General features: G+C 58.0%; 2 protein-coding genes across 6 annotated transcripts; one reads left to right on the plus strand and one right to left on the minus strand.

The window, feature by feature from the left end:
• The first annotated feature begins 3204 nt into the window (after positions 1-3204).
• Positions 3205-10034, plus strand: CLBA1 (clathrin binding box of aftiphilin containing 1). Of its 2 annotated transcripts, none has more exons than XM_065906533.1 (6): positions 3205-3363; positions 4266-5014; positions 6178-6323; positions 7566-7695; positions 8047-8151; positions 8949-10034. In XM_065906533.1, exons 2-6 carry the CDS (start codon positions 4499-4501, stop codon positions 9111-9113), a joined length of 1062 nt encoding a protein of 353 aa, XP_065762605.1. In that variant the 5' UTR covers positions 3205-3363; positions 4266-4498; the 3' UTR covers positions 9114-10034. The 2 variants fall into 2 exon arrangements, with proteins under 2 accessions (XP_065762605.1, XP_065762606.1); XM_065906534.1 differs by lacking the exon at positions 3205-3363 and adding an exon at positions 3875-3964.
• A 1244-nt stretch (positions 10035-11278) lies between these two features.
• CDCA4 (cell division cycle associated 4) lies at positions 11279-22241 on the minus strand. 4 transcript variants are annotated; one of them, XM_065906538.1, is made up of 3 exons: positions 21743-22135; positions 21345-21454; positions 11279-15036 (listed from the first exon to the last, which is right to left on the minus strand). In XM_065906538.1, exon 3 carries the CDS (start codon positions 15028-15030, stop codon positions 14356-14358), a length of 675 nt encoding a protein of 224 aa, XP_065762610.1. In that variant the 5' UTR covers positions 15031-15036; positions 21345-21454; positions 21743-22135; the 3' UTR covers positions 11279-14355. The 4 variants fall into 4 exon arrangements, with proteins under 4 accessions (XP_065762610.1, XP_065762608.1, XP_065762609.1 ...); XM_065906536.1 differs by lacking the exons at positions 21345-21454; positions 21743-22135 and adding an exon at positions 22188-22241; XM_065906537.1 differs by lacking the exon at positions 21345-21454.
• Positions 22242-27690: the final 5449 nt, after the last annotated feature.

Below are 27690 nucleotides of genomic sequence, written 5' to 3' on the forward strand. Positions count from 1 at the left end.
TTTGAGCAAGCTCCGGGAGTTGGTGATGGACAGGGAGGCCTGGTGTGCTGCAGTCCACGGGCTCACAGAGTCGGACAGGACTGAAGCGACTGAACTGACTGGGAATCCTGGCTGGCCAGGGCCTGGAGGAAGCTGGAGCAGGGACCCTCCCTGGGACCTCTTCTGCCCTTGGCCTTGGTGAGGGCTGTGAGGGCGTACATTGTCCTGCTGGGGCCTGGCTGGCTCTGCAGCCAGGGAGGCGGCTGAGCGCTGGCTCAGGGTCCCAGATTCAGGATGAGGGCAGGCAGGGGCCCCCAGCCCAAGGGGCTGCCCCCACTCTGCTGCCTGCTCTGGGGCAGAGGGCTGGCGTCACCTGCTGTGCTCATCCCTATGAACCACCACGGCCCCTGCAGGCCCATTTCACTTCTGGAAGGGCGTGGCCCCTCGGGCAGTGGACCCCACAGGGGGCGGCTTGCAGCTGCGTAGAGGGAGATGACCCCCAAGTTGGCCCCGGGCAGTCAAGCTGGGCTCTGCCTCCTCCCACCTGCCCTCCACCCACCTGTGGAGGCCTTGGGTGCCCCAACCTCGCCCCTGGGCCACAGAGCCGGACAGGTGGGACCTATGAGGCCCACCCGAGCCCCACTCCTGCCCTCCCTACAGCCCGACCGCAGCTTGGCCAGGTCCCTGCCGTGGAGCCCCAGCAGCCAGGAGCTCCCGCCGTCAGGCTCCGCTCCAGCCCTGTCCTGCGGTGCCCCTCTGGGCACAGACGCCCCGCCGGGGAAGGCCACAGCAGCTGGGCATGCCTCAGGGATAACTGCCCCTCCTCCCAGAGCGTGGCGATACGGGCCGCCCCGCAGCTGTGCCGGCACTCATGAGGCCCCGCACCACTTCTGAGGGTCGCCCCACAGGGGCTGGCGGTGGCTGTCGTGTGGCACTCACAAGCTCACCTCCTCCCAAGGACCACCGTGCCAGGGAACTGGGGCCACACCCCCAGCCCTGGGCCGCTGCTCTCAGACTGGGTCCCGAGGTACTGGGGCTGGCGAGGCAGGGCGCTGGTGGGGCTGAGGGTGAGGAGCCAGGGCTGCCGGCCAGAGCCCCCGGGGCCCCAGGTCCTCAGCAGAGCCCGCAGCCTGCCCCACCACCTGGCTGGCTGCTCTCCGTGCCTCTCCAGGCAGGCAGGGATGTCCAGAGCATCAATGATTGATGTCTCCTTGCAGCCGCTGCAGTAGCATAATCAAAAATAGCCCTGCCGGTGGCCCTGCCCCAGCCCAGCTGGAGGGGCATAACTGCATGGTGTGGGCCCTGGGACTTCCTCCACCGCCATCTGCCCTCCCACCCAGTCCTTGCACAGAGGAGGTCGGGGAGGGCTGCGAATCTCTAACTGCAGGCTGAGTGCCTGCTCCAGCCCTGGGGAGGGGTGTTCTCCTTGAATGACCCTAAGGACTCAGGGTGCTTCCTGGAGCAACAGACCCTTGCCCATGGCTCATCAGGTGATGCTCAGAGATGCTAGGGTCCTGTGGGGCTCCAGGCGGAGTAGAGTCTGGCCCCTTCTTCCTGAGGCTGGGTTGGGGGAGGCTTGGCTGGGCAATGGCAGAAGAGAAGCTCCCCCCCTCCCAGTCTGCACCATTCAACAGGGCTGGGGCCCAGGGACGGAGTGAGGAGCCCGTGTGGGCTTTCTCCTGCACACGGCAGCCGGCCTCCACAGCACCGTGGGGCGTCCTGGCTTCCGTCCCCCATTACTCCCACTTTCATGGGGACTGGGCCCCTCTGACCACTGTCCTCCAGCGTACAAAGCCATTTAAACTTCAACAGCTGCCTGCCCTGCCCTGCCCGCCCATCTGGAGGGCTGGCCCTCAGCTCCTGCCCCAGGCCGTGCCCAGAGCCCCAGATGCTGGTCTGAGGAGTCAGGGGCCACCTGTCAGCTACTTGGGCTTCCCCCACCCACACCTGCATTCAGGGCCGGGCACCAGTGTCAAGGTCATGCCTACTGCCTGTCTGTGGGCTCCCCCAACACAGCACCTCCTGAGCAGGGTAGGCGGGGGTCAGCCAGGTGTATGAGCTTCCTGTGGCTGCTGTAACAAATAAACATGCACATGCGTAGTGGCTTACACCAACTCTCATTTATTCCCTACAGTTCCAAGTGTCGGCAGATTTGCGTTCCATCTAGAGGTCTGTTCTGGGGCAGATCCATGTCCTGGCCTTTTTCAGCTCCAAAGGCCATCTGCATTCCTTGGTTCATGGGCCTGCATCACTCTGACCTTTGCTTCCATCTTTCCACCTTCTCTTTCAGACTCTGACCGTCCTCCCTCCCTCTTGTAAGGACCCTTGTCCATTACAACGATGTAACTGAGGACCATCTCGCCATCACGAGAGGCGTAACATAATCATGTCTGTAAAATTCCTTCTGGGGCTTCCCTGGTGACTCAACGGTCAAGAACCTACCTGCCAATGCAGGAGACTCGGGTTCGATCCCTGGGTCGGGAAGATCCCCTGGAGAAGGAAATGGCAACCCACTCCAGTATTCTTGCCTGGGGAAATCCCATAGACAGAGGAGCCTGGTGGGCAACAGTCCACAGGGTCGCAAAGAGTCAGACGCAACTTAGCAAGTAAAGAACAAAGGTTCCTTGTGCTTCGTAAGGGGTCATGCTCGCAGGCTCTGGGGATCAGGAAGAGCTCCTCCTGGAGGCATTCATTCTTCACCTACCACACCACACAATGCAAGACAACCCACCCTTGGCCCCGTGTCATGCCTGGGTCACAGGGCCATCCTCACTCTTCACATGGGGAATTGCTGAGGGTCAGAAGAGCTGGTTCCGCCCCAACAAAACTTCGTACTCGGGCTTTTGTGCCTGGGTATCAGCTTCCTCAGCTGACAGGAGGCCGACACCCCTCCTGCCCCTTTCCAGCTCCTGGACTGTGCAGACGGCATGGACAGTGGATGAGGGTGTCCTAGCAGTGGGTGGGCAACAGGGGACAGCTCGCCCTGGGTGCTGTCGGGGCAGGAGAGGGCTGGTGTCTGGTCACCTTCCTGCAGCTCACCCCGGTGACTGCCCAGCACTGGGCACTCTGCCTGCATCGCTCCAACACTGCGTCTCTGGCCGCCGTGCCCCGCAGGAAGCAGGGGAGGGGCAGACAGTCAAGGTCCAGGGTTCAGAGAATGATCTCATCTAGTCATTTTTTAAATTGAAATTTTCTGTAGCTTGGCTGAGAAGGACCAGGGAGAGAACCAGTGATTCATGCAAACTGGACAGGGCCCAGGGAGATCCCTGGGTCACAGGGTGGAGAAACCTGAGCATGGAAGGAGACCAGGAGACAGGGCGTGGACCAGGACTTCCGCGGGGGCATGATGGTCGAGCCTGCGGAGGGCTGACCTCATGAGGCTGGGTAAGATGGAGAAGGGCGCAGAATGCCTGGGGGGGAGCTGGCAGGAGGGTGAGGCCGGCCGTTGATGCCCACCTTGCCCTTGGGCCAGCGGCCGCAGGAGGGGCTGATGGCCCATGGCCCAGGCTGGCCCTGCTCTGCCTTGGGGCCGGCTGGTGACCACGCCGGGACCCTGGGCTTCCGGATTGGGCACCACACGGCTAGACACCCCCGCTGCGGCGGGGCCGCGGAGCGAGGGGCAGCGGAGGGCAGCCGGTGCGGGCAGCGGGCGCCTGCTCCTCCCGGCCGCGCGGGGCACTGCAAGGCGGCGGCTGAGCGAGGGACGCACCTAACTGAAGGAGAACCCTTCACGCGGCGGCCGACTGGCGCACGGTGACGGGGCCCACGCAGGGCGGGCCAGCTCAGGGGGCGGAGCCTGGCTCCGCCGGTGCGGGGGCGGGGCCTGGCGTTGCCACGCCCGCGCGGCGCCGGCGCGCTGACGTCAGGGCGGCAGACGCCGGAAGCGGGACTGGCGCGCGTCGTTGCCGGGCAACGGTCCGGCGCCGGCCTAGGGACAGCCGGCATCCCTGCTGCGCCGGCGGGCGGAGGCGGCGAGGCAGCCGAGGTGGGTGCGGGCCGGGGCTCCTGCGCCCTGAGTCCGCCCCTGAGGAGCCCTAGGCCAGACCCGATCGGGGTCCTCAGCGGCCGCCTCGGATCTCCGCTCCCCCCCCGGAGAGGGAACTACCCGAGCCCCCGGCCCAACTCTCGGGGCTCTCTGGGCACTGCCTTCCCGCGGGCGCCCCGACTCTCCCCTACTCTGCCAGGTTGGGCCTCGCAGACCCTTGCCCACGGCGACCGAGGCAGGACCCCGCAGCTCGCCCACCCTGCCAGGCTGGGCTGACCCCCGGGACCTGTCTGGTCTTTAGGACACGCCCCTGTGCTGGACCGGTGGCCCAGGCGCGCGGAGGAGGAAACCGGGCAGCGCTCCGGTCACTTTTCCTGGGTGACCAGGCAGTCTGAGTCCCTTCCACAGCGACAGTGGACTCACACCAGGCCATCTGTACTCCTGAGGAGGCCGTGGGCAGCTGCTGGGCCGTGGGCGAGCAGGTGACCCCCTCCGGCGCTGTCTACTTGGAGCTGCTCCCTCACAGCAGTATGGATGTCTCCTGAGCGTCTTCCCATCGCGTCTGTGCGGGCCCGGGGCACCAACATGCAAGACCAGCGGGAGCTGAGGGGCACCCCTGGCCAGGGGCTCCCTGTCTGCGCCTTTCTGAGTGACCTCCCAGAGCAAGCAGGCGGGGGTTCCCTCCACCAGGTTTCTAAAGACCTCGGTGCACCTGGGAGGCAGAGCGGTGACGCTGTGGAGTGGGCGAGGCCCCACTCCACCCTTCCCCCGCTGGATGGGGAAGCCAGGATCTCTGGGGACAGCTTCGAGGGCTTGTCTACCAGCACCGCCAGGTGTCCAGAGCCAGGGGAACACGGCGGCGCCTGGGGGGAGTTTGAAGGCTTTCGGGAATCCTCAGCCAGCTCTGAACAATTCTCTCAGTCCTTTGAGCTCCGGGAGAGGCCCTCAGCCTCTCAGCCGTGGAGAACCGCTTCTGCCCAAAAGGAGCACGGTTCTAGCCAGCCTCACCAGGGTGGAGTGACAGGAACCGGAGCCATCGCCCCTCCTGAGGTATTTCTAAAGTCTTGGCCATGTTGCATAGGAAGTGTTTCCTACCCTGTGGTGGGGGACTGGTCAGGGAGGGGGTCCACTTGTCTCTGGGCCTTCATCCTGGGCCCCTCCTGCTTTCCGTTCCCTCCACCTTCCCGTCTGCCCACTCTCCATCAACTAGGCTGTGTTTTCCTGGGCCCAGTTCTGGGCATGTGGGGGAAGAGCATTTTGAGTCTGTAATCTCCTTACTTAGAAAACCTTGCCGGATCACACGTCAGTGTGTGTTAGTGACGGGGTGCTGGAGGCGGCCTGGAGAGCCCATCACACGTCCCTCATCCCTCCGGTCCTGCCCTGACCACCAGTGTCTCTCTTCACTGTGACTGCCTCTCACCCATCTCTCTCTCTGCCGTCTCTTCCCTTGTGATTTACCCCTAACACCAAAAGCGAAACACAGAAGGGAGAGGAAAAGGTCCGCTGGTTCTAGGGTGGACCATTTGTTTTCTAAACCCAGCAGTGTTTCCCTGGCCCTCTGACAAGATCCACTCCCCATTCAGTTAGCTCTGCTCTAACGCCTGTTTTGAAGACAGGACTGTCTTCCAGTGTAGTTACTGTATCGGGGAACAATTTGAGCGTAATGTGAACTTTGCCGGAAACACGGGGTGAATGCAGAAAACCACACCTGCTGAGCTGAGGCCCACGTGAATATACACCACACACATGCCCACCTCTCCCAGCCACCTCGGTCTGCCACACGCATCCCCCGCCCCTGGGGGCTCCCCCACCTAAACCCCAACCTCAGACAGCTCACCTTCCAGTACTTCACACTTCTCACAACCCACAAACCTCTCTTCCGGGAAGTGCCATTTTTACTGCAGTAGGGACAGATTTTTCAACCAATTCACACGTGCAAAACAGCACTCGCATTTTCACTGGGTGTGTCTTTTTTCCGTGTGTCACTGATGAAGTTTATGACTGTCGTGCCATGATCACACTTTCCCACACACCCGTTTCCACGGCACGATTCACAGTGCAGTGATTTTTAGGAACACATATGTCATGATTCAGTAGCAGCAACGATATAGAATCAGTTACAAATTTCATTTGTACCAAAATTACATATTTGGAATAAGGTGACATGATGTGTGTATGTTTCCTAGCTTTGGTGTGTTTTTCTTCTTTTTCAGCCCATTGTCAGCTGTGAGGATGTTTTCAGGTCTGCTTTTCAAGAAGTACCAGTCCCACAGGCCCCCGAGGGCATCTCCACCTTAGACCACTTCTTAGAAACAAGGAATGAAGAAAACTCTGGCCTTGAATCCGTGCATAAACTGTGGTAATGAACTGAAATCGGTACTCACCTGTCGTCCGGCAGGCTGAGCTGGTGGTCTTGGGGTCACAAGGTCTGCTCCGACCTCTGTGGAGAACACTGAGCCTCCCGAGGTCCCACCACCTGAGGTCAAAGGGTCGAAGGGCGGCTGGCACGGGTGCCGCCCGTCCTCTGAGCAGGCCTGCCCAGCCCCGCCTCGGGGCCCCCCCAGCAGGTCCGGAGCCGAGTGGGCCGGGGAGGGCCAGCTCCTCGGGTCTGGGTGGGAGCGTGGCGGGTTCCGGAGGGCCCAGGGGGCTGGCATGGCGGGCTCGGGCCCCTGGGGGACGGGAGCGAGTGACCCCCCAGTTCCTGGAGAGGTTCTCAGCCCACCTCAGGGCTGCTACTCCCGGGGCCAAGTCCCTGGGATCAGAGGTCACAGAGGTGCTTGTCTGCCGATGGCCATTTCGTCAGACGGCCTTAGCAGAAAACCATACTAGCTCAAGTGAACGGTGAGGTGGGCCCAGGCCCCAGAGGGGCGGTAGAGGTGGCTGGGAGCCGGCTCCTCTGGGACCTAAACCCGCCTCACAGGCTGATACTGCAGACAGCGCTGCAGGCGGGCCCTCCTGGGCCCTGGCAGGGTTCTGAGCCAGCCTGCCCAGCGCACTCTCCCTGACCAGCAGAGGCCTGGGGACCAGGGCTGAAGCGCGCCTAGGGCACACTGCTTCCCCAGGTTGTGGTCCAGGCCCGCAGGCGGGGGGCATGAGCCCGGGGCACCTGTACACACAGGTGGGCCTGGGGGTCGGGACCTGGCTCGTCTTGGCGCTTTCACCCTGGAGCTGTTTGGGGACCAGCCGTGCCCTCCCTCCCGGAGGCCTTCGCTCTCGGAGGCCGGGCCAGTCCACCGGGCGGGGCCCCAGCACCCACTCTGGCATCTGCTTCTCTGTCTGTGGGCATCTCTCTGGCACCTGGCCTGGTTCCAGGCACCTGAGATCATCCAGGAGCAAGACGGCAGAGTATATCTAGCCCCCTGGAGCTTCTGCCCTAGGAGGAGACACACGGTGGTGGAATCAGTCATTCAGGCCAGGGATGGGCTCTGTGGAGACAAAGCCGGGAGGAGGGAGCGGTGCTGGTTGAGTAGATGCTTGAGCAAATGAACAAAGAAACAAAGGCCGGGGCTCTGCGTTCAGAATGCTGGAGGGCAGATGCCCTCTGTGCCTCCCTTCTGAAGGCCTTCCAGCTTGCCCTGTAATTAAGGCAGCTCTTTTCCAGTTCTGAATCTAGAAAACTCTGGAGGGCTCTTCACAACACTGGGACCACGACGATCTCCCGATGCGTCTGGAGCGAGTCCCGCAGTCGGGAAAACTTCCTCCCTGTTCTTGGAGTAGACGCTGCTCAGAAGGTGGGCTGACCTGGGTAGAGATGGGTTCCCGGAGGCCGGCCAGACCACATGACGACTTTGCCAGCCGCGCTGCGCATCGCAGCGCACCACAGGGCCCGCATCGGGCTGGGGAGGGGGCGGGTGCACCAGCGGCCTGCTGCTGCTTCCTTGCGCCGCCTGTCCGGTGTAGGTCCTCGGGAAGGTCACTGCGGGGCCAGGGTGCACAGAGGGCGACCCCCAGCGGAGCCCAGACCGGAGCCACGTTGCCATTTTACAGGGAGATGTGCCGGAGGCCCAGGTGGAAAGGGAAGCTGGGAGGAGAAGACCCTCTAACGTTCTGTCCCTCTGGCTGACTCTGGTTTGCTTTCTCAGAGCCTCGCAGGGAGCCCTGGCCGCACTCTGGGCGAGCCTGGCCTCCACGAGCCCGAAGAGCTCGGCTTCCGCCTGCAGCGCTGCAGAGCCCTGATCCAGACCAAGGTGAGCACGAGTCACTCTGCTGCTTCACCTGTGGCTCTGAGAGTCCAGGAGTGCCGCGGGGGCGGGCGGCAGCTCCTCTCCACTGCACGGTGGGGCCCAGGCAGAAGGAAGGGGCTCCATCCCACAGCCCCTCGCCCGGAAAAGCCTCTCCAGGAACGGGGTCTCCACCCACCCTTGGAGCAGGCGTTGGGAGGGGGACGCCCTGACCAGCCCATCGCCTCTAGAGCCCTGAGTTCCACCCTGAGGGACCTGCCCACCCCCGACCCCCACCCCGCGCTGCCCAGGAGGTGGGCATCCCGCCCCCAGGGCCAAGGCCTGACGCACAGGGGCTGAGAGGGGGTCATGTGGGGAGGGGCCTGAGTGGAGCTGGGGAGGAGGGCGGGGCAGTGCAGCCCGTGGGCCGGACCTCTGCTCTGCAGAAACGTCATGGGGCAGGAGGTCGAACCTTCCAGAGGCATGTGGCTGGGCTGTCTTAGAGCAGCGAGACCTAAGTGTCTCCAGCAGCCCTTCTCCCGCGGCAGCCCCAACGGGGACCGGAGCTCAGCGGTGGCCCGACAGGAGCGTCCAGGGGTCGCGGCTGGGCGGGAGGAGAACCAGGAGGCCGACCCAGTCAGGCCAGAGCTGCCCTCAGGCACCGTCCCAGCCCGTCCACTCGGGGAGAAGCTGTGGCTTCCTCCAGAGCTCCTTCGTGTTGACAGCGCGTGGGAAGGCCCAAGACGAGCTGGCCAGGTGCCAGCGGCCAGGGCGTCCCGGAGGGCACGTGTGCTCGCCCTGACCGGTCCCTCCTCTCTTGGCAGCTCTCGGGGACGCCGGGTGGTGGACAGGGCAGCCTGATCACCTACAGCCTCTTCCTGAAGACCCCCGTACACGGAAATGGGCAGTACATCACGCTTCCAAGGAAAAAGAAGATTTTCAGTCCTCGTAACCTGAAACTGACATTGTTTAATAGTGACATTTGCTAAAGTGGGAGAACTTTTGTGTGTTGATGCGGGATTTCACCGTGTCTTCCCAGTCTGGTTTGGTACTGGAAACCAGAACGGTTTCGTGGAGGTGGTCCACGTCAGGGTGGACACTCTGATGAGGGGGTGCGTTGCTCAGCAGGGCCAGCCGCCAGGAAGGGTGAGCCCGGGTCCCCAGGAGCCCCACACCAGCCTGGCGGGGGAGAAGGAAGGTGGCTCTGGGGGCACTTGTGAGACCCTGTGCCTGAACCACGCTGCCCGGGACCCCAGGCTGGCCTGGCACGCGGCTGGGACTGCCGCTGGGAGCAGCCGTCAGGGCCCCGGGAGGCCCTGCGTGTCTTGCTGCTGCAGTGGCCCCGGCCCGGGTATTCACGTGGCTGGGCGTCCGGCGGGGGTGGGGGTGCCGTTTCCCCAGAGCAAGCGTGCTCCCTGCAGCAGCCACACCTGCCTGCCAGCGGGCGAGCAGCTGTCATCAGCTAAGGAAGAGACCCCTCCAACGAAAGAGCCCAGCAGGCAGCACTGACTTTTGTAAAATTTTATTAAATGAAACAGCCCGGACAAGCTGTGTTCTTGCTAAATCGCCGGCTCTGTGGGGACCCGTGCTGGACCCTGAGCGGCAGCCCCGCCCGCCCTCGGGGAGGCCTGGGGAGGGAAGGCCAGCGGGGCCCGCAGGCACAGTGACCCCAGCGTCCGTGTGCCCCCAAGGCTGCTCTCGAGGCAGGGAGACCACAGCCGGGGCGGCCTCAGACGCCAGCTCCATGGACGCGGGTGTCAGACCCCAGCAGAGGCCCAGTGGGGACACGGTGACCAGCAGGTCTCACTTGTCACACATCACACGGCAGAAGGGTGGGGTTGTCACCCACACCTCAGCGCCCTCAGCCACTCTACAGACCACCTGCCTGTAGACCTGAGGCTTATCTAGGGGTGACTGATCCTGGGGGCCTGGGTGTTTGAGAAACTTGCATCTCCTTCTTTCCAGCCGGTAGGTGGGAGTCTGGAAACAGCTTTCTGCCATGCTGCTTCCATCATAGGGAGGGGACGGCCCACCTGGGGCCTCCCAGGACCCCGCCAGCAGAGATGGCCTGGGCTGTGCCGTCACGTCCCGACTTTCGGTTAAAGACTTGAGAACCTGACATGTGCCGTCCTGCCACCCCCCCCCCCCCCCCGCCCCAATCTTGATGCCCGTAGCCTGCAGCAGCGTGAAGCGGGGCCTGGGCGCCCAGAGACGGAGGCGGGGTCCCGCTGGTGAGGGCACCAGATCCTGGTCACTAGACGGTGGTCAGTAACAAGGGCCCGGCCCCGGCCTTACAGGAGAGTTCCCACAAAGATGGAAGCAGTGAAGCAAGTGAAGCAGCTAATAAGGGAAAAGACAGTGCTGGACGTGGATAGGTAGGCGCGGGGCAGACTCAGAGGGACAGCCCCTGGGTCGCCCCTGTGGCAGCTCCAGTCACTCCCGTGGCATTTCTTTGTTCGGCCAGTCACCTCGGCCTGCCTGGCCCCCAGCCCACTTCCCCTGCATCTCAGGATCCTCCCGTGTGCACGCACGCATCTCAGCCAAGGTGGATTTTACTGAAAGGGCGTCTAGGTAGAACATCCTTGACGTGAGTCCCCTTTGGCCTCCAAGGAGCCTTTTCTGCACGTGGTCGGAGAGGTCTCCAGGACGGGAGAAGCAGCAGCAGGTGGTCTGGGCGGGGCCCCACCTCCTCCCTGAGTTGCCCTGCTATTCTTGTCTTGGCGTTCCCACCCACAGGGAATGTCTCCGGTCACTTTACCCTAGGGGGCCCGTCTGCCTCCTGCCTCACACCCAGATTCAAACTCAGACGCTGCCATGTTCCCGTTCTCATGGCGGCCCTCCCTGCCCCGCTGGCCCAGGGTCCAGCCGGGCCTCAGGCAGCTTCTCACTGGCGTCCGGACTCTGATCTCTGTTCCCCCGCCCCCCTCCACGCTCTGCTCCTTCACCAGGGCCTGGCCCCCGCCTCCACTACCTGTCTAGTCGGACGTCCAGTTCAGCCCCGATTCTGCACCCTGACATCCACCCGCGTGAGGAGGGGGCTTCCTGAGCTGGGAGAGACTGGCCGGCTCGTGGGGAAGTGCCGCCCGGTCACCCGACTGGGAGGCACAGGGGGTGGGCGGCCAGCGCTCTCACGCGGACCAGAGCAAGCCCAACCAGCTACCAAACCAGGGCTTAAATAAAGTTGCTATAAAACCTTTAAAGATGAAAGGGAAGGTGTTAGTCGCTCAGTCGTGTCTGACTCTTTGTGACCCCATGGACTGTATGTAGCCCCCCAGGCTCCTCTGTCCATGGAATTTTCCAGGCAAGAATACTGGAGCGGGTTGCCATTCCTTTCCCCAAATTTGAAAATAAATAGAAATAAACAGGGTTGAGGTTATAAAGAATACCTAGGCAATGGAAGAGGTCCACAGCAGCTCTCGTCACCCCAGCGGTGAGTGAAGGGACTTCCAGCTCCCTTCTGTAACTGAGAAGACCGCTCTGACCAGCACTCTGGGGTTCCTGCCAAGGCACCATCAGCCTCACGGGGCTGGGTTCGGACACACAGCCCTGCAGAGCCCTCGGCCATCGTGTGAGGAGGAGCCTGGCTTCCCTGACGCCTCCACGCTGCAAAAAGTGTGCAGAGTGACCACAGAGAGAGAGGGCAAGAGGTGCCCGAGGACCCAGCGCTGGAGTCTGCCAGCCTGGGAGCCAGCCACGTGTGAGGGGAAGCAACAGCCAGGAGGACACACGGTAACGTTTGTTACAAAACCAGATGACAGTGAAGACACAGCATCAAAGCCTGAGGGAGGCAAGGAAATCGGTGCGTGCCTCGAAATTCACAAACGCAAGGACAGGAACTGAGATTAATCACTGCCTGACACACCTCAACACTTTACCCTGCGTTCCCTGTGAACTTTTTGAGTCACCTTCTCATGTGATGATAGTCTCCTATCACTTACTCTCCTTAGAGATAACCCAGTGTATGCTTACTACGGACGGTTCAGAAGCTTCTTTCAATGTTAAAGACTAGTCATTGGTGTGAACCGCCCTCAGGGCTGGGCCCCTCGGGAATCTCTCCTCTCCGCAGCTGCAAACACGCACTGAGCATCTCTCCCCGAAAACCCAGCTTCCTTATCTGGAGCCCAGAACCAGCCTGGCCTGGGGGGAGAGGGTCATGAGGTGGTGGGGTGAAGGCAAAAGCCTTAGGATTGCAGCCAACACACCTTTTTTGCAGTTTATGAACAGGTGCACACAAGAACTTAAAGCTTCACCCTCCCCATCGCTAGGCCTGGACCTCCATTCAAATCCACCACCAGCAACTAACCACTGTTCCTCCCTGGGGACCCTGACACTTCCAGGGGAATCAGTGTCCAGGCGGGCCCCATCTCAGCATACCGAGGACGACTGGGCCATCAGCACCCTGAGCAGGCTCCCGAAATGCGAGTGGGCCGCTGGCAGGAGCAGAAAGGAGACTGGGGCCTCAGCCGCATCCACAGACAGGGACCCCAGAGCCAAAGCCCAAGTCACCACGGAGGCTGCCGGACAAACCCTGCAGCCGCCCTGACACGGAGCGCGCGTTCCGAAGACAGAGCCGCCACCAGGACACAGTACCGCGTCAGACGTGCTGCGCAGACATCCAGCTCAGCTACTTCCCCAAGGGAGCACCTTCAGAATCTGCGGGGAGCAGCCCTCGGACGTCGAGGGCCACAGCCCGCGTCTCACCCGCAGCTTCCCGACCTCAACCCCCGCGTGCTGGCCCCACCTGCCGCCTGCGGAGAGGCCGGGGCGGGAGAGCGGCCCCTGCCCACCCGCCACCACACCCACGTGATGCCACGCCCGCCCCACAGGCCCCCTGGATCAGCGGGCTGAGCGAGGCAGGAGGTCCACCGCAGGGGGCCGTCAGGTAACTGACAACACACTCCACTCCGTTAGACAACTTTTTAATAAAATGCGGTGTAATCGCTGATACTAAGCAAACAAGTCTTGGGTAAGGGCTGCAGGAGGAAGAAAAAGCACAAGAAGTGGGAAACGTGGGGTGGAGTGGGGAGTGAGGAGACTCACTTGTAAACCAGTGATAAAGATCTAAACGCTGTGGGCGGTCTGGGTGCCCGGGCAGAGGACACACAGCCCAGCCCACCGTCAACGACCCTCAAGACGGAGGAGCCACGGTAGTGACGTGTCCAGACTCCTTCAGTCCTAGACTTAAGTTCAACTTAAGATTCTGTCCCAGCACCGGTTTAAAGGAGCAGATGCGAACACCCTCCAACGCAGCGGCGCACAGACGCCCTCCCCAAACACGGCGGCTCACAGCAGCCTCTGCGCGCGTGGGCCCAGTGCGTGGGGGTCCAGCAGCCGGCCAGGCAGCGGTGCTGGAGGGCAGCAACTGTGGGAGCAAGCGTGGCTGGGCTGGAAACCTGTGCAGGAGGGGACCCTAGACGCAGACCCTCGGAGGCACCACCCGAGACCTCGGGTACAAGTGGTCTCCAGGCAGAGCGCACCTGACTTTCAGCCCCGAAGACACTTACACATAAACAGGCATAAATAAAACCCTTCAGAACCCACACCGCAGTCCAACAGACTCGTGGTCACGCGGCAGATCTGGTGAATAAACCCTCAGAACCCACACGGCAGTCCAACAGACACATGGTTATGCAGCAGGTCTGGTAAAGGCATCACGTGCAAGGCCTCTGACCCTGACCTCGCTCGGACCGCAGCAGGGCCTACGGGCAAGGCTCACACCCAAGTCCAGAGTGGAAATCACGACGCGTGGACACTGCAGACTCAAGGCAGTGATGGCTCCTTGTAAAAAGAACAGTGTTCTTTAAACCTTAAAAAAATGAAATACACCGACTGCAACTGTTTAGGCTGTAAGTTTCTAATGTAGCAGCAGACCATGTTTATAGAAAAAATATACTTTTAAGAAAATAGCTAAAAAAATCTAGTGATCAAAGTATAAAAAGTTAAAAAATGTATCTTAAGACAAAATATTGCCTCAAACATATAGAACTTAATTTTAGAAAATTCACCCATCTGAAGCTGGATGAGGCCGGGTGCGGCTGGCATCCCCTGGCGGGGCTGTCTCAGCGCACCGGTCAGGGCCCAGGGCGGCACGACCGCCCGCGGGAGAGCCGCCGGCCCTGGGAGGGCGGGGCCGCCGGGCGCCGCCCCGGGGCTCTCCCGATCACAGGGCGGCCCGGCACCCACGGCCTCGCACCGTTTCCGCGAGTCTCACAGACGCAGCGCCGCCGCCGCTCAGGCCTCCACCAGGATCTCCACCGCGCGGTCCAGCTCGCCCAGGTCCGCCTTGCAGCCAGCGCCAGGCGGTGGGGCGGCCGCGGAGGCGAAGGACTCCAGCCCCTCCGGGCCCGACTTGGCGCCGCCCACCATGCCCGTCAGCACGGCGTCCAGGTCGTAGTAGGAGGCGTCCACGTCGGAAAACAGCTCCTCCACGGCGCCAGGGCCGCGGTTCTCCAGCGTCTCAAACACCTGATCCAGAGACCTGGGGAAGCCCCCGCGGCTCTCTCCGGGGCCGGCCCTGTCCCAGGGGCCTCCTGGCACGACTCCGGGAGCCTCTGCTGCCGGGACCGCATGCAGCGCAGAGGCCAGGTCTGCGGGGTCGGGGGCCGGCGGCGGCCCCGCCCGAGCCGAGCGGCACAGAATCTCTGTGGACACCAGGCGGTCACGCGGCGCCCGCCCCGGGGTCTGGGGCCCGGGCAGGCGCCAGCTCCCGTCCTGGGTCATCTCCTCCTGGATCTGCCTGACCGTGTTGGCGATGAGGACCGAGCGGCACAGGTTGGGCTCCGCCAGCATGTGGCACAGCTGCAGCTTGACCAGTGACATGTCCAGGAGCGACTGGCGCTGCAGGGGGTCGGCGGGCGCCTCCTCCTCCTCCTCCGAGCACTTCCTCTTCAGCCCGCGGGCGAACATCTTGCCCTGTGGAGACAAGAGACGCTGCTGAGCCCGTTGCAGGGGTCCCGCCGATTCTGCGCACCTTGGCTCGGACCTCGGGGGTAACGCCTATCAGCGGGGTGGGGCTAGGGCGTGGACGGAGCAGACGCACTGCGCTGCACCCGCTCCTCCTTCCGTCCTCAGCATCTGGAAGGCCCAGGGCTGGGGCGCGGTCCACCAGGGGCTGGAGCAGTCTATGGCTCTGAGTGGACACCACACCACACCACTGGATGAAAATGCTGGTTCTTGGGCCTCACCTGGACCGAGGCTGACCGGACACAGCCAACCTGCTGCACCTCTGGTCTCAGAGGCAGAAAAACAAGGAAGCTGCCCTTCTGAAAAGGCTCTAAGTTAGGAGACCCCAGGGGACGTTAAAGCTGGAGCAGAAAGCCAGGGCCCATGTTTCCCCACAAGCCCCCCGTAGGGTCCCTCCTTCCAGGAACAAAGTGAAGCTGTAATGAACAAACCCTCTCTCAAGTTCATAAAGTAACTCAACATTTTTATTTCAAGAAATCAACCTGAGTTATCCATTCAAAGTTAAAGCGGCCCTTGCCATCAGCCCCACCTTAAGCACAAAGGTCCCCTGTCCTCCGAGTCTCCTTTCAATATCACAGCTCTCACCTCCTGTGTATTTAACATTTAAAGAACTTTTTTAAAAGTATGTGACTTCTTGGGTACTTATCCCAGAGAAATGAAGGCCAATGTTCATGTGAAAACACGCACAAGAATGTTCACAGCAACTCCACTCACGACAACCCCAAGCTGGGGAGCAAGCCCTTCAGGGAGCGGGTGCTACCGCTCAGATGCCATCACGCAGAGGAGGACCGCCCAGCGGTGGGGACTCGGATGGGCCTCGAGGGGGTCACATGGCACAAGAAAGCTCATCTCAGGTGGCCCAGGGCCGGCCCCCCATAAGGATCCTACCACGCAGAGGGGGCTCCCTGGGGCCAGGACAGCTCACACAGGGACCTCGGAGGTGCTGCGTGAGCCCCGAGTGCCCAGAACCACACGCGGGCACACGGCACTCAGACACAGGCACGCACGACCCCAGCAGTGCCGAGGCTGCTCAGAGCCAGTTTCCTGCAGGGGCTGCCAGGCCAGGCACTGCGCGCGGACGCAGACACCGGGAGGCAGGGAGGCAAGGAGGCCCCTCCAGGACACTTTTCTACAGCTTCCTGTGGACCTGCAAGCACTCCAGAACAGAAAGGGCAAGAACTGCGCCCAGGACCCCCCTGGCGGCCCAGGGGCTGAGACCCTGAGCTCCGCGTGCAGGGGGCTCGTTTACTCCCCAGGCAGGGAACTAGACCCTGCATGCCTTGACTAGATCTCACAAGCCACAAGGAAGATCAAAGATCCCGACTGCTGCAACAAAGACCCAGCACAGCCAAAAAAACTCCTACAAAAACGAAGTGACCACAGCACACCCCTCACAAGATGTTTCCCCAGAACAGCAAACAGGTCTAACTCATCGGGACGATCTGGAAGCCAAGCCTATCACGGCAGCCTGCACAGGCCTGCTCATCAACAGCTTCGGCTCACCACCAGAACCCAGGAAAAGTATCTCAGTGACTTCCAGTGATAAAGGATTCAAGTGTTTTGTCTTGGCTACAAATTCAACTTTTACAGTCTTTCTTCCCCAGTTACTTGTGTAAAAGTCACAGGCTTAAGAATTCTAAGCATACTGAGAGTTAATATAAATTATGTCACATGATATCCGGTCCTATCACTTCACGGCAAACAGTTGGGGAAACAGTGGCTGACTTTATGTTGGGGGCTCTAAAATCACTGCAGATTGTGATTGCAGTCATGAAACTAAAAGACGCTTACTCCTTGGAAGGAAAAGTTATGACTAACCTAGACAGCATATTAAAAAGCAGAGACATTACTTTGTCCACAAAGGTCCGTCTAGTCAGCTATGGTTTTTCCAGTGGTCATGTACGGATGTGAGAGCTGGACTATAAAGAAAGCTGAGCGCCAAAGAATTGATGCTTTTGAACTGTGGCGTCGGAGAAGACTCTTGAGAGTCCCTTAGACTGCAAGGAGATCCAACCAGTCCATCCTAAAGCACATCAGTCCTTGGTGTTCATTGGAAGGACTGATGTTGAAGCTGAAACTCCAATACTTTGGCCACCTGATGTGAGGAACTGACTCATTTGAAAAGACCCTGATGCTGGGAAAGATTGAGGGCAGGAGGAGAAGGGGACGACAGAGGATGAGATGGTTGGATGCCATCACTGACTCAATGGACATGGGTTGGGTAGACTCTGGGAGTTGGTGATGGACAGGGAGGCCTGGCGTGCTGCGATTCATGGGGTCTCAAAGAGTCGGACACGACTGAGCAACTGAACTAAACTGATAAAGAGACACCCTGTGTTCGGGAAAAACACTCGAGCTTCAAGGGTTCCTCTCTCTGTGGTAACGAATCACCTCGAACGTCTTTCCAGCTAATCTCAAATCCCGACTCTGCACGACCACTGACTTAACTTAGGTCCCCGGGGATTTCCCGGTGTGTGTCCAGAGCTTAGAACTCTCAGTTCTCCTGCTGAGGGCCCAGGTCCCATCCCTGGCTGGGGAACTAACCTCCTGCAAGCTGCACAGCCTGGACAGAAATAAAAAAAAGGTAATTTAGAGCCTAAACAAAACTCCCTCAAATAACACAATTAAGCTCAACTTCAGCAGCAGAGGAAGTCGGCCCACCCTCCTACAGGCCCCTTGCAGCTCAGGTCTAGGGCAGGTCAGCAGCCACTTGGGCCAGCGGGGATGGGTCTGAGACCACAGCCAGGAGGCTTCACAGGGCACCTCAGATACCACCTCCCTTTCCTCAAGGGGTCCTCAGAACGGCCAGCCCTTGAATTCACGACCCGGGGGAGCCCCCCACTCCAGGCACTAAATTCAGGGAGGCAACAGCTCGGTGCCCTCAGCATGGGGGCAGCACCAGGAGAGGCCAGAGGACAGCCTTCCCGCTGTCTGCCGAGACAGAACACACAGCGAGGACACTCAGCCGCCGCCACGGGAAGCAGCCCGGGACACAGCCTGCTCCCACCACCCGACGGGCGGACAGCAGGTTTCTGTCAGGCTGCCCAGGACGCCCGACAACCGCCGCCCTCCCCAGCCCAGGCTCCATCAGTAGCCCAGGCTTCCTGGTTTTCGGTCTCACTCCCCACAGAGGACCAGCTGGAGAAAGCTGCACTGGACGTGCCCACGGCCAGCACGCTGGCCAGTCATCCAGCCCCCAGCCCCACCCTGGGAAGCACCCCCACGCCTCTGCTGCCCTCACCCCTGCCCAGCCCGGTGTGCTGGGGGCAGCCCCGCGGCGGCTCGGAAGACAGCACTGCGCTCACTGCGTGGGGCCCAGTTCTCGTCCGTGGTCCCTGGGGGTGATGGGGGAGAAGCCGAAGCACGGGGCAGAGATGCTCGGCAGCCAGGTGCCAGCCCATCTTCCTGGAGTTTCCAGGGCACGTTCTCCTGGGCGCATCCGCCTCTCGGGACGCCCTGCTTTCCACGCTCATCACGCCTTCCCAGTTACTCGGCACTTTACCGCCACTTCTGACAGTCACGTGTTTGTCACAACATAGAACACCCCGATGGTCCTGCTGGTCTCTCCAGGGTTCATGTCCCTGGCCTTCCGGGGGACAGATGAGGCGCCACCAGCTCCAGCACTGACTCGGCGCATCGCGGGAGGAGCAGCTGGGATCCTGCCAAGCTGCCCTCAAGGAAGGAGCGCCCCTGCCCCCTCCGCATCTCCCCCGTGCTGCCGTCACAGCGGCTGCTGAGTCCCCCATGCCTCACCGACGGTCCCTGCAGCAGCCAACACTCCCTCCAACCCCCGCCCCGCCCGCGGATGCAATGTCCCGTAAAGTTCCAAGAGAGCTAGTGGCTGGGTGAAGTGTGCTGTACCCGAGGACAGGGTGCTATGCAGTAAGAAAACTCCACGGACAGACGCAAGCGTATTCCTCGGTGGACTGACACCCGCTGAGGAGCAAGGCAAGGACAGATACAGGAACTGAGCTCTCGGTGCGCATGAACTCGCAGAAGAGGAGAGGGAACCCAAGCTGTTGCCACTGAGGAGTTGGGAGTGGCAGGAACTCCCTGGGATGGCGGGAACACAGCCCCTTCAGGTGGGAGCACGGGTCAGAGAGGAGGCATTTGTCGGAATTCACTGAACTGCACAGCTAACATCTGTGTGACTGCACTAAATGACACCTTCATCAGAAACAAAAGTGCGTCAGTAAACAAGGTGATGCGGCGGCTACCAGGATAAACCTAAACCACCAGCTGCTGCCTCCGTGCACCCCAATGGGCATGCCAGGACAGAGCTGGCCTAAATTACTCCTTTCAAACACTCCAAAGCCTAAGCAACTGTTAATTTGTGTTACGCTCAACCCAGGAAGATGTTGGCAGACTATTATGGAAGGGAGCAGCCCTTGGACAGTGCCCTATTCCTGAGGCTGTGTCAGAGGGTGGGGTCAGGGTGACCCCAGAAGGTGGCCTGCGAGGGTCTCCTCCTCAGACATCTGTGTTTGGGACCAAGTCTGAACAGAGGACGGTCCTGAGGGACCCTGACAGATGCCAGGGCAGAGGAGGGGACGCAGACCCCCGGCCTGCCTAGCGGAGCCTCTGCTCAGCCCAGACTGTGGTTGGAGGGTGCTGAACTCCTGACACAGGGGGACACAAGGCCCCAGCCTCCCAGGCTGTCCTAACTGCAGAGCCTGACTCATCGGTGAGTGCTGAGCAAAAAAATGTGGGGCAATACCCACCTCTGCAATCGGTGGGAAGGTCTCACCATGGAGCTGGTTAAACCCCGAGGCCCCAGTCCTCATGTGCCACCCACCCAAAACCCAACCTCCCCGGGCAGCCACCTGCCAGAGGCACCCCCATCCCCACTCTACAGCATCGCCCTCAGACCTCCTCCAGACCAGCGCTCCACCAGACGAAAACGAGAGGGAGGGACAGGCCTCGAGTTCTGCGTGGCGGTGGGGCCAGGGGGTGCTGCGCCCACCCGCTGGGGCACCCTGCCAGGCACAGCCAGGTCCCCGTGCCCCCACCGAGAGCCAGTGGGAGATGCAGACCGCTGACTCAGAGGAGGAGGGCCAGGAAGAGATGGTCACCACGGCCCTCAGCCCTGGGCGAGCACTCACCTGTGCGAGCCTCAGGTATTTACGGCAAATCAACATGAACAGTCCCAGTGCTGTCTCACTATCAGACTGGCTTTGAAATACTCACCAAAGATGCAGCAGGCGAGACAAAGTCTTAAGAGTGCTGCCTCTGAGCTGGTGTGGTAGGGTCACCCTCCACTACAGCCTCTCTGGAGTTTTCATAAGCTAGCACTAAAAAGTTGACTACAAGTATCTTTTTTTGAGGGGGGCAGCATCAGGGGACCTGTGGAATCTTAGTTCCCCACCAGGGCTCGAACCCGGGCCCCTGGCAGTGAAAGCATGGAGTCTTAACCACCTGACTGCCAGGGAACTCCCTCAAGTAACTTTCGTTACTTGGAATAAAATACACAAGCTTTCTCTGCCTCGGAATATGTTCTAATAGCAAGCTTGAGGGAAACTTCCAGCTTTTTCCCAAGATAAAAGCTGCCGTCTTCTCTCTCTCTCAAAAGAAAGTCGTAACTGTTTTTTTCATTCTGAATTTCAATTTTAATTATAAAACATGGTGGAACTTGAAAATAAAGAGCAACTGTATGTAGGAAGTTCATACAATATTTAACTTTGTAAGAGGACAGTATCTTTCCTGGCTCTGTTCAACAGAATGGTTAACCCTGTGAGGTTGTCCTGTGCCAGCCACACGGGGCCCCCGAAGAGGAAACAGGGTGAGCTTCCAGCAGAGGGAAACCTGCTATTTGTGGACCACAGCCTCTCCCAGCAGTTACCTGGCGGATGCTCTTCCTGGTCATCCTGCTTAGGGGACAATCAGCTTTTGAAATCGTAGGGCGGGCTTGCCTCTGGAAGCGAGTCTGGTATTTTTCCTAGCCCGGCGACCAAGGCAGGATGGGGCAGCTCAGGCAACCCAGTGGACACAAGGTCTGGGAGCCCTCCTCCCCCGACACCCTGCTCCCCTCCCTGACGTCAGTGTCCACTGGACGGGGCAGATGAGGCCAGGCTGCAGGGAAGCAGAAGAGTGTGGTTTCAGGCCACCCAAGACTGGCATCACTCCCCTGACCAGCTCTTAGAGAAGCTGGGTCTTCTGCTGTACAGCGGAGGGAAACCATTGCAAAACATCCTCAGGGTTCCTTTTCAAAGCAATTAAAGCTGAGACACAAAGGAAAGGAACTCAAACTGAACACTCACAGGCACGCAGCCCACTGCAGGGAGGCAGCCCTGACTTCGGGGGTTGCAGAAAAAGGAGCCTCGGCCTGGGCCATTTCTGGACAGGACAGTATTGCAAAACCCGCGTCCTGCTAAAAAGACCTATGATGAAATCTAAGCATTCCATTGCGAACACCTATCACCCACTGCTGGCTCTATGAGAAATGCAGATTAGGAAGGAAACCTAGAAACGGATGGGTGGGGAGACAAAAGGATGAATGGATAGGTGGGTGGAAGAAGAACAGAAGGATGGACAGATGAGTGACAGAGGGGCAGCGGCTTCGGGGCACTGTGGTCAGGGCTACAGACAGGGTCAGGGTCCCTACAGGTCTTCCTGGAGGGTCACTGTGGGAGCTGGGGGGATGAGGGCCTGCACTGACCTCTTCCAAGTCCAAGGCAAGAAGACAGCGTGGGGGATTCCCCGCGGAGAGCCCGACAGACCCACGTCAGGGGTTTCTCCTCCTTAAAAGACTCCCCAGTTAAGGTAAAGCTAAGGGGACGTTCCTGTGGAAGGAAATGGAGCGGGACAGCCCAAGTCCAGGCCGCGGCAGCAGCAAGGGAGCCCCAGGAGGCCGGTCACTCGGCGAGAGAACCGGCGGGACGTCGGTCTCCACGGCCACGCCCCTTCTGCGACGCGCCTCCGGCCTCCAGGTTCCCCCCGAGCCCGACGCCTCGGGCACCCCCCGGGTCCCCCTCAGCCTCCCGGGTCTCCCGTCCGCGACAGCCCTCCAAGGACCCCTCCAGGCGTTTAGGGTCCCCGCCTACGACCGAGTCCGCCGCGGCCCAGCAACCGCACAAAGGCCCGGGAGACGCCGGAACGCTTACCTGGCTGCCAGCGTCCGCGCCGCCCGCGCAACCCGCGCCGCCGCCGGGGGAGGGGCTGCCGGGAGGGGCGGGGCCAGGGGCGGGGCCGCGCAGCGCCCACAAAGGGTCGCCGTGGAGCCGGCCGCCCCGCCCGCTGATTGGCCGGGGGCGGGGGCGGGGCCTCAGGTTCAAACCGCGGGCGGGGCCTGGCGCGCGAGTTCCCGCGCGGCCGCGTTGGCCGTTGGGCCCGCGCCCCAGGCCGCCCAGCCCCGGGCGGCTCCCAGGTCTCCGCGCGCGGCCCCAGTGCGCCTGCGCCGTCCTCCCGAGGGGCGGGGCGCGAGAGGATGGGGTGGGGGAGCTTCTTTTAAAAGCTAACTTTTTAGTGGGAAGGCCCTGGATAGGGTACAAAAGCCTCAGTCCATTCAGTCAAGGAGCGTTCCTCGAGTGCAAGCCGGGGGCTCGGTGGTGACGCAGTGAGAAGCCTCCATTCTCCCGTGTCCCGTGACGAGTGCCCAGGGGTAGACGCTGGGGCGCCCACCTCGCGGGTAGCGCAAGCCCGCGTTGAATGGGGGCTCTGCCCACACAGGCCTCGAGGGCCATGGCCGCCTGAGGAGGAAGGACGGGAATAGAGGGGAGAGCGTCCAGGGCGTGAGCGGATCTGGGTCCAGGTGGGCCGGGTGCAAGGACTGGGGCTTCCTTCCAAGGGAGGCAGGAGACGGCCTCAGGAGACTCGCAACTGGTGATAGGTTTGGGGAATAGAAAGTCCAGTTAGGTCACTGCAGTGACTCCACTCCAAAGGTCATACGTGTGCACGTCAAACGAGGAAAACTAGGGAAAAGTTTGCTGCACCAAAGATTAAATTCCTTAATAGGCAGATTATCCTACAGCTGGAACAGAGATGAACAGACTAACAGAAAGTGGGTTCAGGGCAAAGAAAATAAGATTCCCTTAACCAGTGGATGAGATAGGTCATCACCAGCTCAATGGACATGAGCTTGAGCAAACGCCGGTAGATAGTGAAGGACAGGGAAGACTAGCGGGCTAAGAGTCAGAAAATACTGAGCGACTGAACCACAGCCTGATGGACAATGCTCAGCCTCGGAAGGAAAGCAATGCAAATTCAATCTACACTCGCTTGATGCCAATTTACACTCTCAGATTGACAACGATCCAGAATGCTGTAAGGAAGGTGATACCTTCCAGAGACTTCAGTCTTACTCAAGCAAAATGTCCAGCATAAAATAAAAAATTAACAGCTATACCAGGATATGAGACCAAAAATGGCAAAAAAAAGAAAGAAAAAAACCAAAACAACAGATAATAGAAATAGACTTCTGGGTGAACCCAAGAATTGCTGTCATCGAGCTATTTAAAAACAGCAATTGTTGTATTCCAGAAAATTAAGGAGAACTGGAATCTATGGAAAACACTCAAATGCGAGAAATAATACCAGTCATACACAAGATAATGAGGAAGGAACTCTTTTCAACATGTTCAAAGGATGGGGGCTTCCCTAGTGGTCCAGTAGTTAAGACTCCTGGCTTCCACAGTAGGGGGTGACAGTTCAGTTCCTAGTGGGAAAACTAAGATCCCATTCTCACTCTGACGTGCATTGCAAGCTTATGAGTCACCAAGAATATGGAATACTCCTGTAAGTTAATGATTATTCAAGAAAGCAGGTTTGCTTAACCACAAAACCAAGAAAACTTGCCTAACAAAGATGAGACGGGAATCCAAGTTCTTGTTCACAGAGCCAAAGAATGGAATCCAGGAACATGAAACATTCACTGTAGCAAATGAATAGGATTTAAAGAGGAGGAAAGTACAAAGCTCTCAGCATAGACACTGAGAAATCTATATGCAGGTCAAGAAGCAACAGTTAGAACCGGATATGGAACAACGGACTGGTTCCAATTTGGGAAAGGAGTACGTCAAGGCTGTATATTGTCACCCTGCTTATTTAACTTATATGCAGAGTACATCATGAGAAACGCTGTGCTGGATGAAGCACAAGGTGGAATCAAGATTGCCGGAAGAAATATCAATAACCTCAGATATGCAGATGACACCACCCTTATGGCAGAAAGGGAAGAAGAACTGAAGAGTCTCTTAATGAAAGTAAAAGAGGAGAGTGGGAAAGTTGACTTAAAACTCAGTATTCAGAAAACTAAGTCATGGCATCTGGTCCCATTACTTCATGGCAAGTAGATGGTGAAACAATGGAAACAGTGACAGACTTTATTTTCTTGGGCTCCAAAATCACTGCAGATGGTAACTGCAGCCATGAAATTAAAAGATGCTTGCTCCTTGGAAGAAAAGTTATGAACAACCTAGACAGCATTTTAAAAAGCAGAGACATTACTTTGCCAACAAAGGTCCATCTAGTCAAGGCTATGGTTTTTCCAGTAGTCATGTATGAATGTGAGAGCTTTACTATAAAGAAAGCTGAGCGCCGAAGAATTGATGCTTTTGAACTGTGGTATTAGAGAAGACTCTTGAGAGTCCCTTGGACAGCAAGGAGATCCAACCAGTCCATCCTAAATGAAATCAGTCCTGAATATTCATTGGAAAGATGGATGCTGAAGCTGAAACTCCAATCCTTTGGGCACCTGATGAGAAGAACTGACTCATTTGAAAAGACCCTGATGCCGGGAAAAATTGAAGGCAGGATGAGAAGGGGACAACAGAGGATGAGATGGTTGGATGACATCACCAATTTGATGGACACGAGTTTGAGCGAGCTCTGGGAGTTGGTGATGAACAGGGAGGCCTGGCATGCTGCAGTTCATGGAGTTGCAAAGAGTCAGACACGACTGAGTGACTGAACTGAAACTGAACTGAGGGACTGAACAACAAAAGCCTGATTAGTTTAATATTTTAACAGGTGACAAACCCTTTGAGCTTTTCAAAGACCTCCTGGAAGAGCCTGGAGTTAGTTCAAGGTGAGAAAGCCTTCATTTAGAACCCAGCTTTTGGAAAGTTTGTCAGAGGCTTTGGACATTTGCTTAAACTGGACCACGGACTACTAAGAAATGATTATTAATTATCTATTTGACCAAAGTAATGATAAATGATTTCTAAGCCAAATACAGAAAGTTAGGGCTTCCCTGATGGCTCAGATGGTAAAGAATCCTCCTGTAATGCAGAAGACCTGGGTTTGATCTCTGGGTCAGGAAGATCCACTGGAGAAGGGAATGGTTACCGACTCTAGTATTCTTACCTGGAGAATCCCATGGACAGAGGAGCCTGGCAAGCTACAGTCCATGGAGTTGAAAAAGAGTTGGACATGGCTGAGCAACTAACACACTCAAACAGACACAGGACTTCCCATATGGCTCAGGGGTAAAGAATCCACCTGTCAATGCAGAAGATGCAGGAGATATGGATTTGATCTCTGGGTCTGGAAGGTCCCCTGGAGAAGGAAATGTCAACCCAATCTAATATTCTTACCTGAAAAAATTCCATGGACAGAGGAGCCTGGTGGGCTACATTCCATGGGGTCACACAGTGTTGGACACAACTAAGTGAGTGAGTGACATGGTTATAAGAAAAATGTATCTCTTCTAATACCAAGATGATTTCATTTTCTTAAGTAATCAAAGATCTGATTAAGACAACCTGAAGCACAGGAAATAATTTGGGTAAAGCACAATTTTGGTTTTCTAAGCAGATGATTAAAAGGTAAGGAAAAACCTTTCACACTTTCTTACAAGAAGCAGACAACAATTCAAGAAAACCTAGCCCTTTTAGCATATGAAACTTGTTTTAGTTTCGCATAAGTTTTACTGATTTGAAAGCTTATTTAAAAAACCCCTGTAGTATGACAAAACCCACTGGAAAAAAAAAAAAAAAGCATTAAAAAAAAAAATAAAAAATAAAAAACCTCTGTAATAGCAATTCCATTTTAGACATCTTGACCACATATAAAGTTACTTTTTTTCAAATATTCCTTTGCTACAGACCTGGAGCAGCAGCCATGTGGTGCTGGGGCAACTTTGAGGAGATATCCCATGTCCAGTGGCAAAGGAGAAGCCCCAGCAAGGTGGTAGGAGGGGCGAATTTGCGTTTAGGATGGAACCGCATTCCCAACAGAGACGCTCAGAGAGCTCAAACGAACCTTGTGCGCACCAGGGCCCAGGAGAGAGGAGAAGCAGCACCGCAGGGACTAACCCGGGCTTGCCTGGGAGTGTCCGGGAGTCTCCAGCAGAGGCGTGGGTCGCTGGTGGCCTGCCGCAGGGTTGGGGGCGCTGCGTGTAGCAGTACACGCATGGGACCTTTTGAAGGAGGTCACCATTATCTTTGAGGTTCCCTGGCGACTCAGACAGTGAAGCGTCTGCCTACGATGTGGCAGACACAGGTTCATCCCTGGGTCAGGAAGATCTCCTGGAGAAGGAAATGGAAACCCACTTCAGTGTTCTTGCCTGGAAAATCTCATGGATGGAGGAGCCTGGTAGGCTTACAGTCCATGGGGTCGCCAAGAGTTGGATTGACTGAGCGACTTCACTTTCACATTCACCATTATCTTCATTACCTCCACCATAGTTTGGCCCCAGGTAAATAACAGGGAGGGAACACAGCTCCACCCATCAACAGAAAATTGGATTAAAGATTTCCTGATTTCCTGATGGCCCTGCACATCAGAACAAGACTCAGTTTCCCCCTCAGTCAGTCTCTCCCATCAGGAAGCTCCCATAAGCCTCTTATCTTTATCCATCAGAGGGTGGACAGACTGAAAACCACAATCACAGAAAACTAACCAATCTGATCACATGGACCACAGCCTTGTCTAATACAATGAAACTATGAGCCATGCCATGTAGGCCATCCAAGATGGATGGGTCATGGTGGAGAGTTCTGACAAAACATGGTCCACTGGAGAAGTGAATGGCAAACCACTTCAGTATTCTTGCCTTGAGAACCCCGTGAACAGTATGAAAAGGCAAAAAGATAGGACATTGAAAGATGAACTCCCCAGGTCGGTAGGTGCCCAATATGCTACTGGAGATCAGTGAAGAAGTAACTCCAGAAAGAATGAAGACACAGAGCCAAAGCAAAAACAATACCCAGTTGTGGATGTGACTGGTGATGGAAGCAAGGTCTGGTGCTGTAAAGAGCAGTATTACATAGGAACCTGGATTGTTAGGTACATGAATCAAGGTAAATTGGAAGTGGTCAAAACAGGAGATGGCAAGAGTGAACATTGACATTTTAGGAATCAGAGAACTAAAATGGACTGGAATGGGTGAATTTAACTCAGATGACCATTATATCTACTACTGAAATGTGGGCAAGAATCCCTTAGAAGAAATGGAGTAGCCATCATAGTCAACAAGAGTCTGAAATGCAGTACTTGGATGCAGTCTCTGAAATGACAGAATGATCTCTATTTGTTTCCAAGGCAAACCATTCAATATCACAGTAATCTAAGTCTATGCCTCAACCAGTAATGCTGAAGAAGCAAAAGTTGAATGGTTCTATGAAGACCTACAAGACCTTCTAGAATGAACGCCAAAAAAAGCTGTCC

The sequence above is a fragment of the Muntiacus reevesi genome, chromosome 15 (assembly GCF_963930625.1).
Source record: "Muntiacus reevesi chromosome 15, mMunRee1.1, whole genome shotgun sequence".
In the NCBI taxonomy this organism is placed as follows: Eukaryota; Metazoa; Chordata; class Mammalia; order Artiodactyla; family Cervidae; genus Muntiacus; species Muntiacus reevesi.

Coding starts and splice junctions, on each gene's coding strand:
- CLBA1 (XM_065906533.1), top strand. CDS start 4,499: ATGTCTCCTGAGCGTCTTCCCATCGCGTCTGTGCGGGCCCGGGGCACC. Junction 5,015..6,177: donor GAGCCATCGCCCCTCCTGAG/GTATTTCTAAAG, acceptor CTTCTTTTTCAG/CCCATTGTCAGCTGTGAGGA. Junction 6,324..7,565: donor GAATCCGTGCATAAACTGTG/GTAATGAACTGA, acceptor GCTCTTTTCCAG/TTCTGAATCTAGAAAACTCT.
- CDCA4 (XM_065906535.1), bottom strand. CDS start 20,950: ATGACCAGGAAGAGCATCCGCCAG. Junction 15,037..20,926: donor CCAGGAAGAGCATCCGCCAG/GTAACTGCTGGG, acceptor TTGTCTCCACAG/GGCAAGATGTTCGCCCGCGG.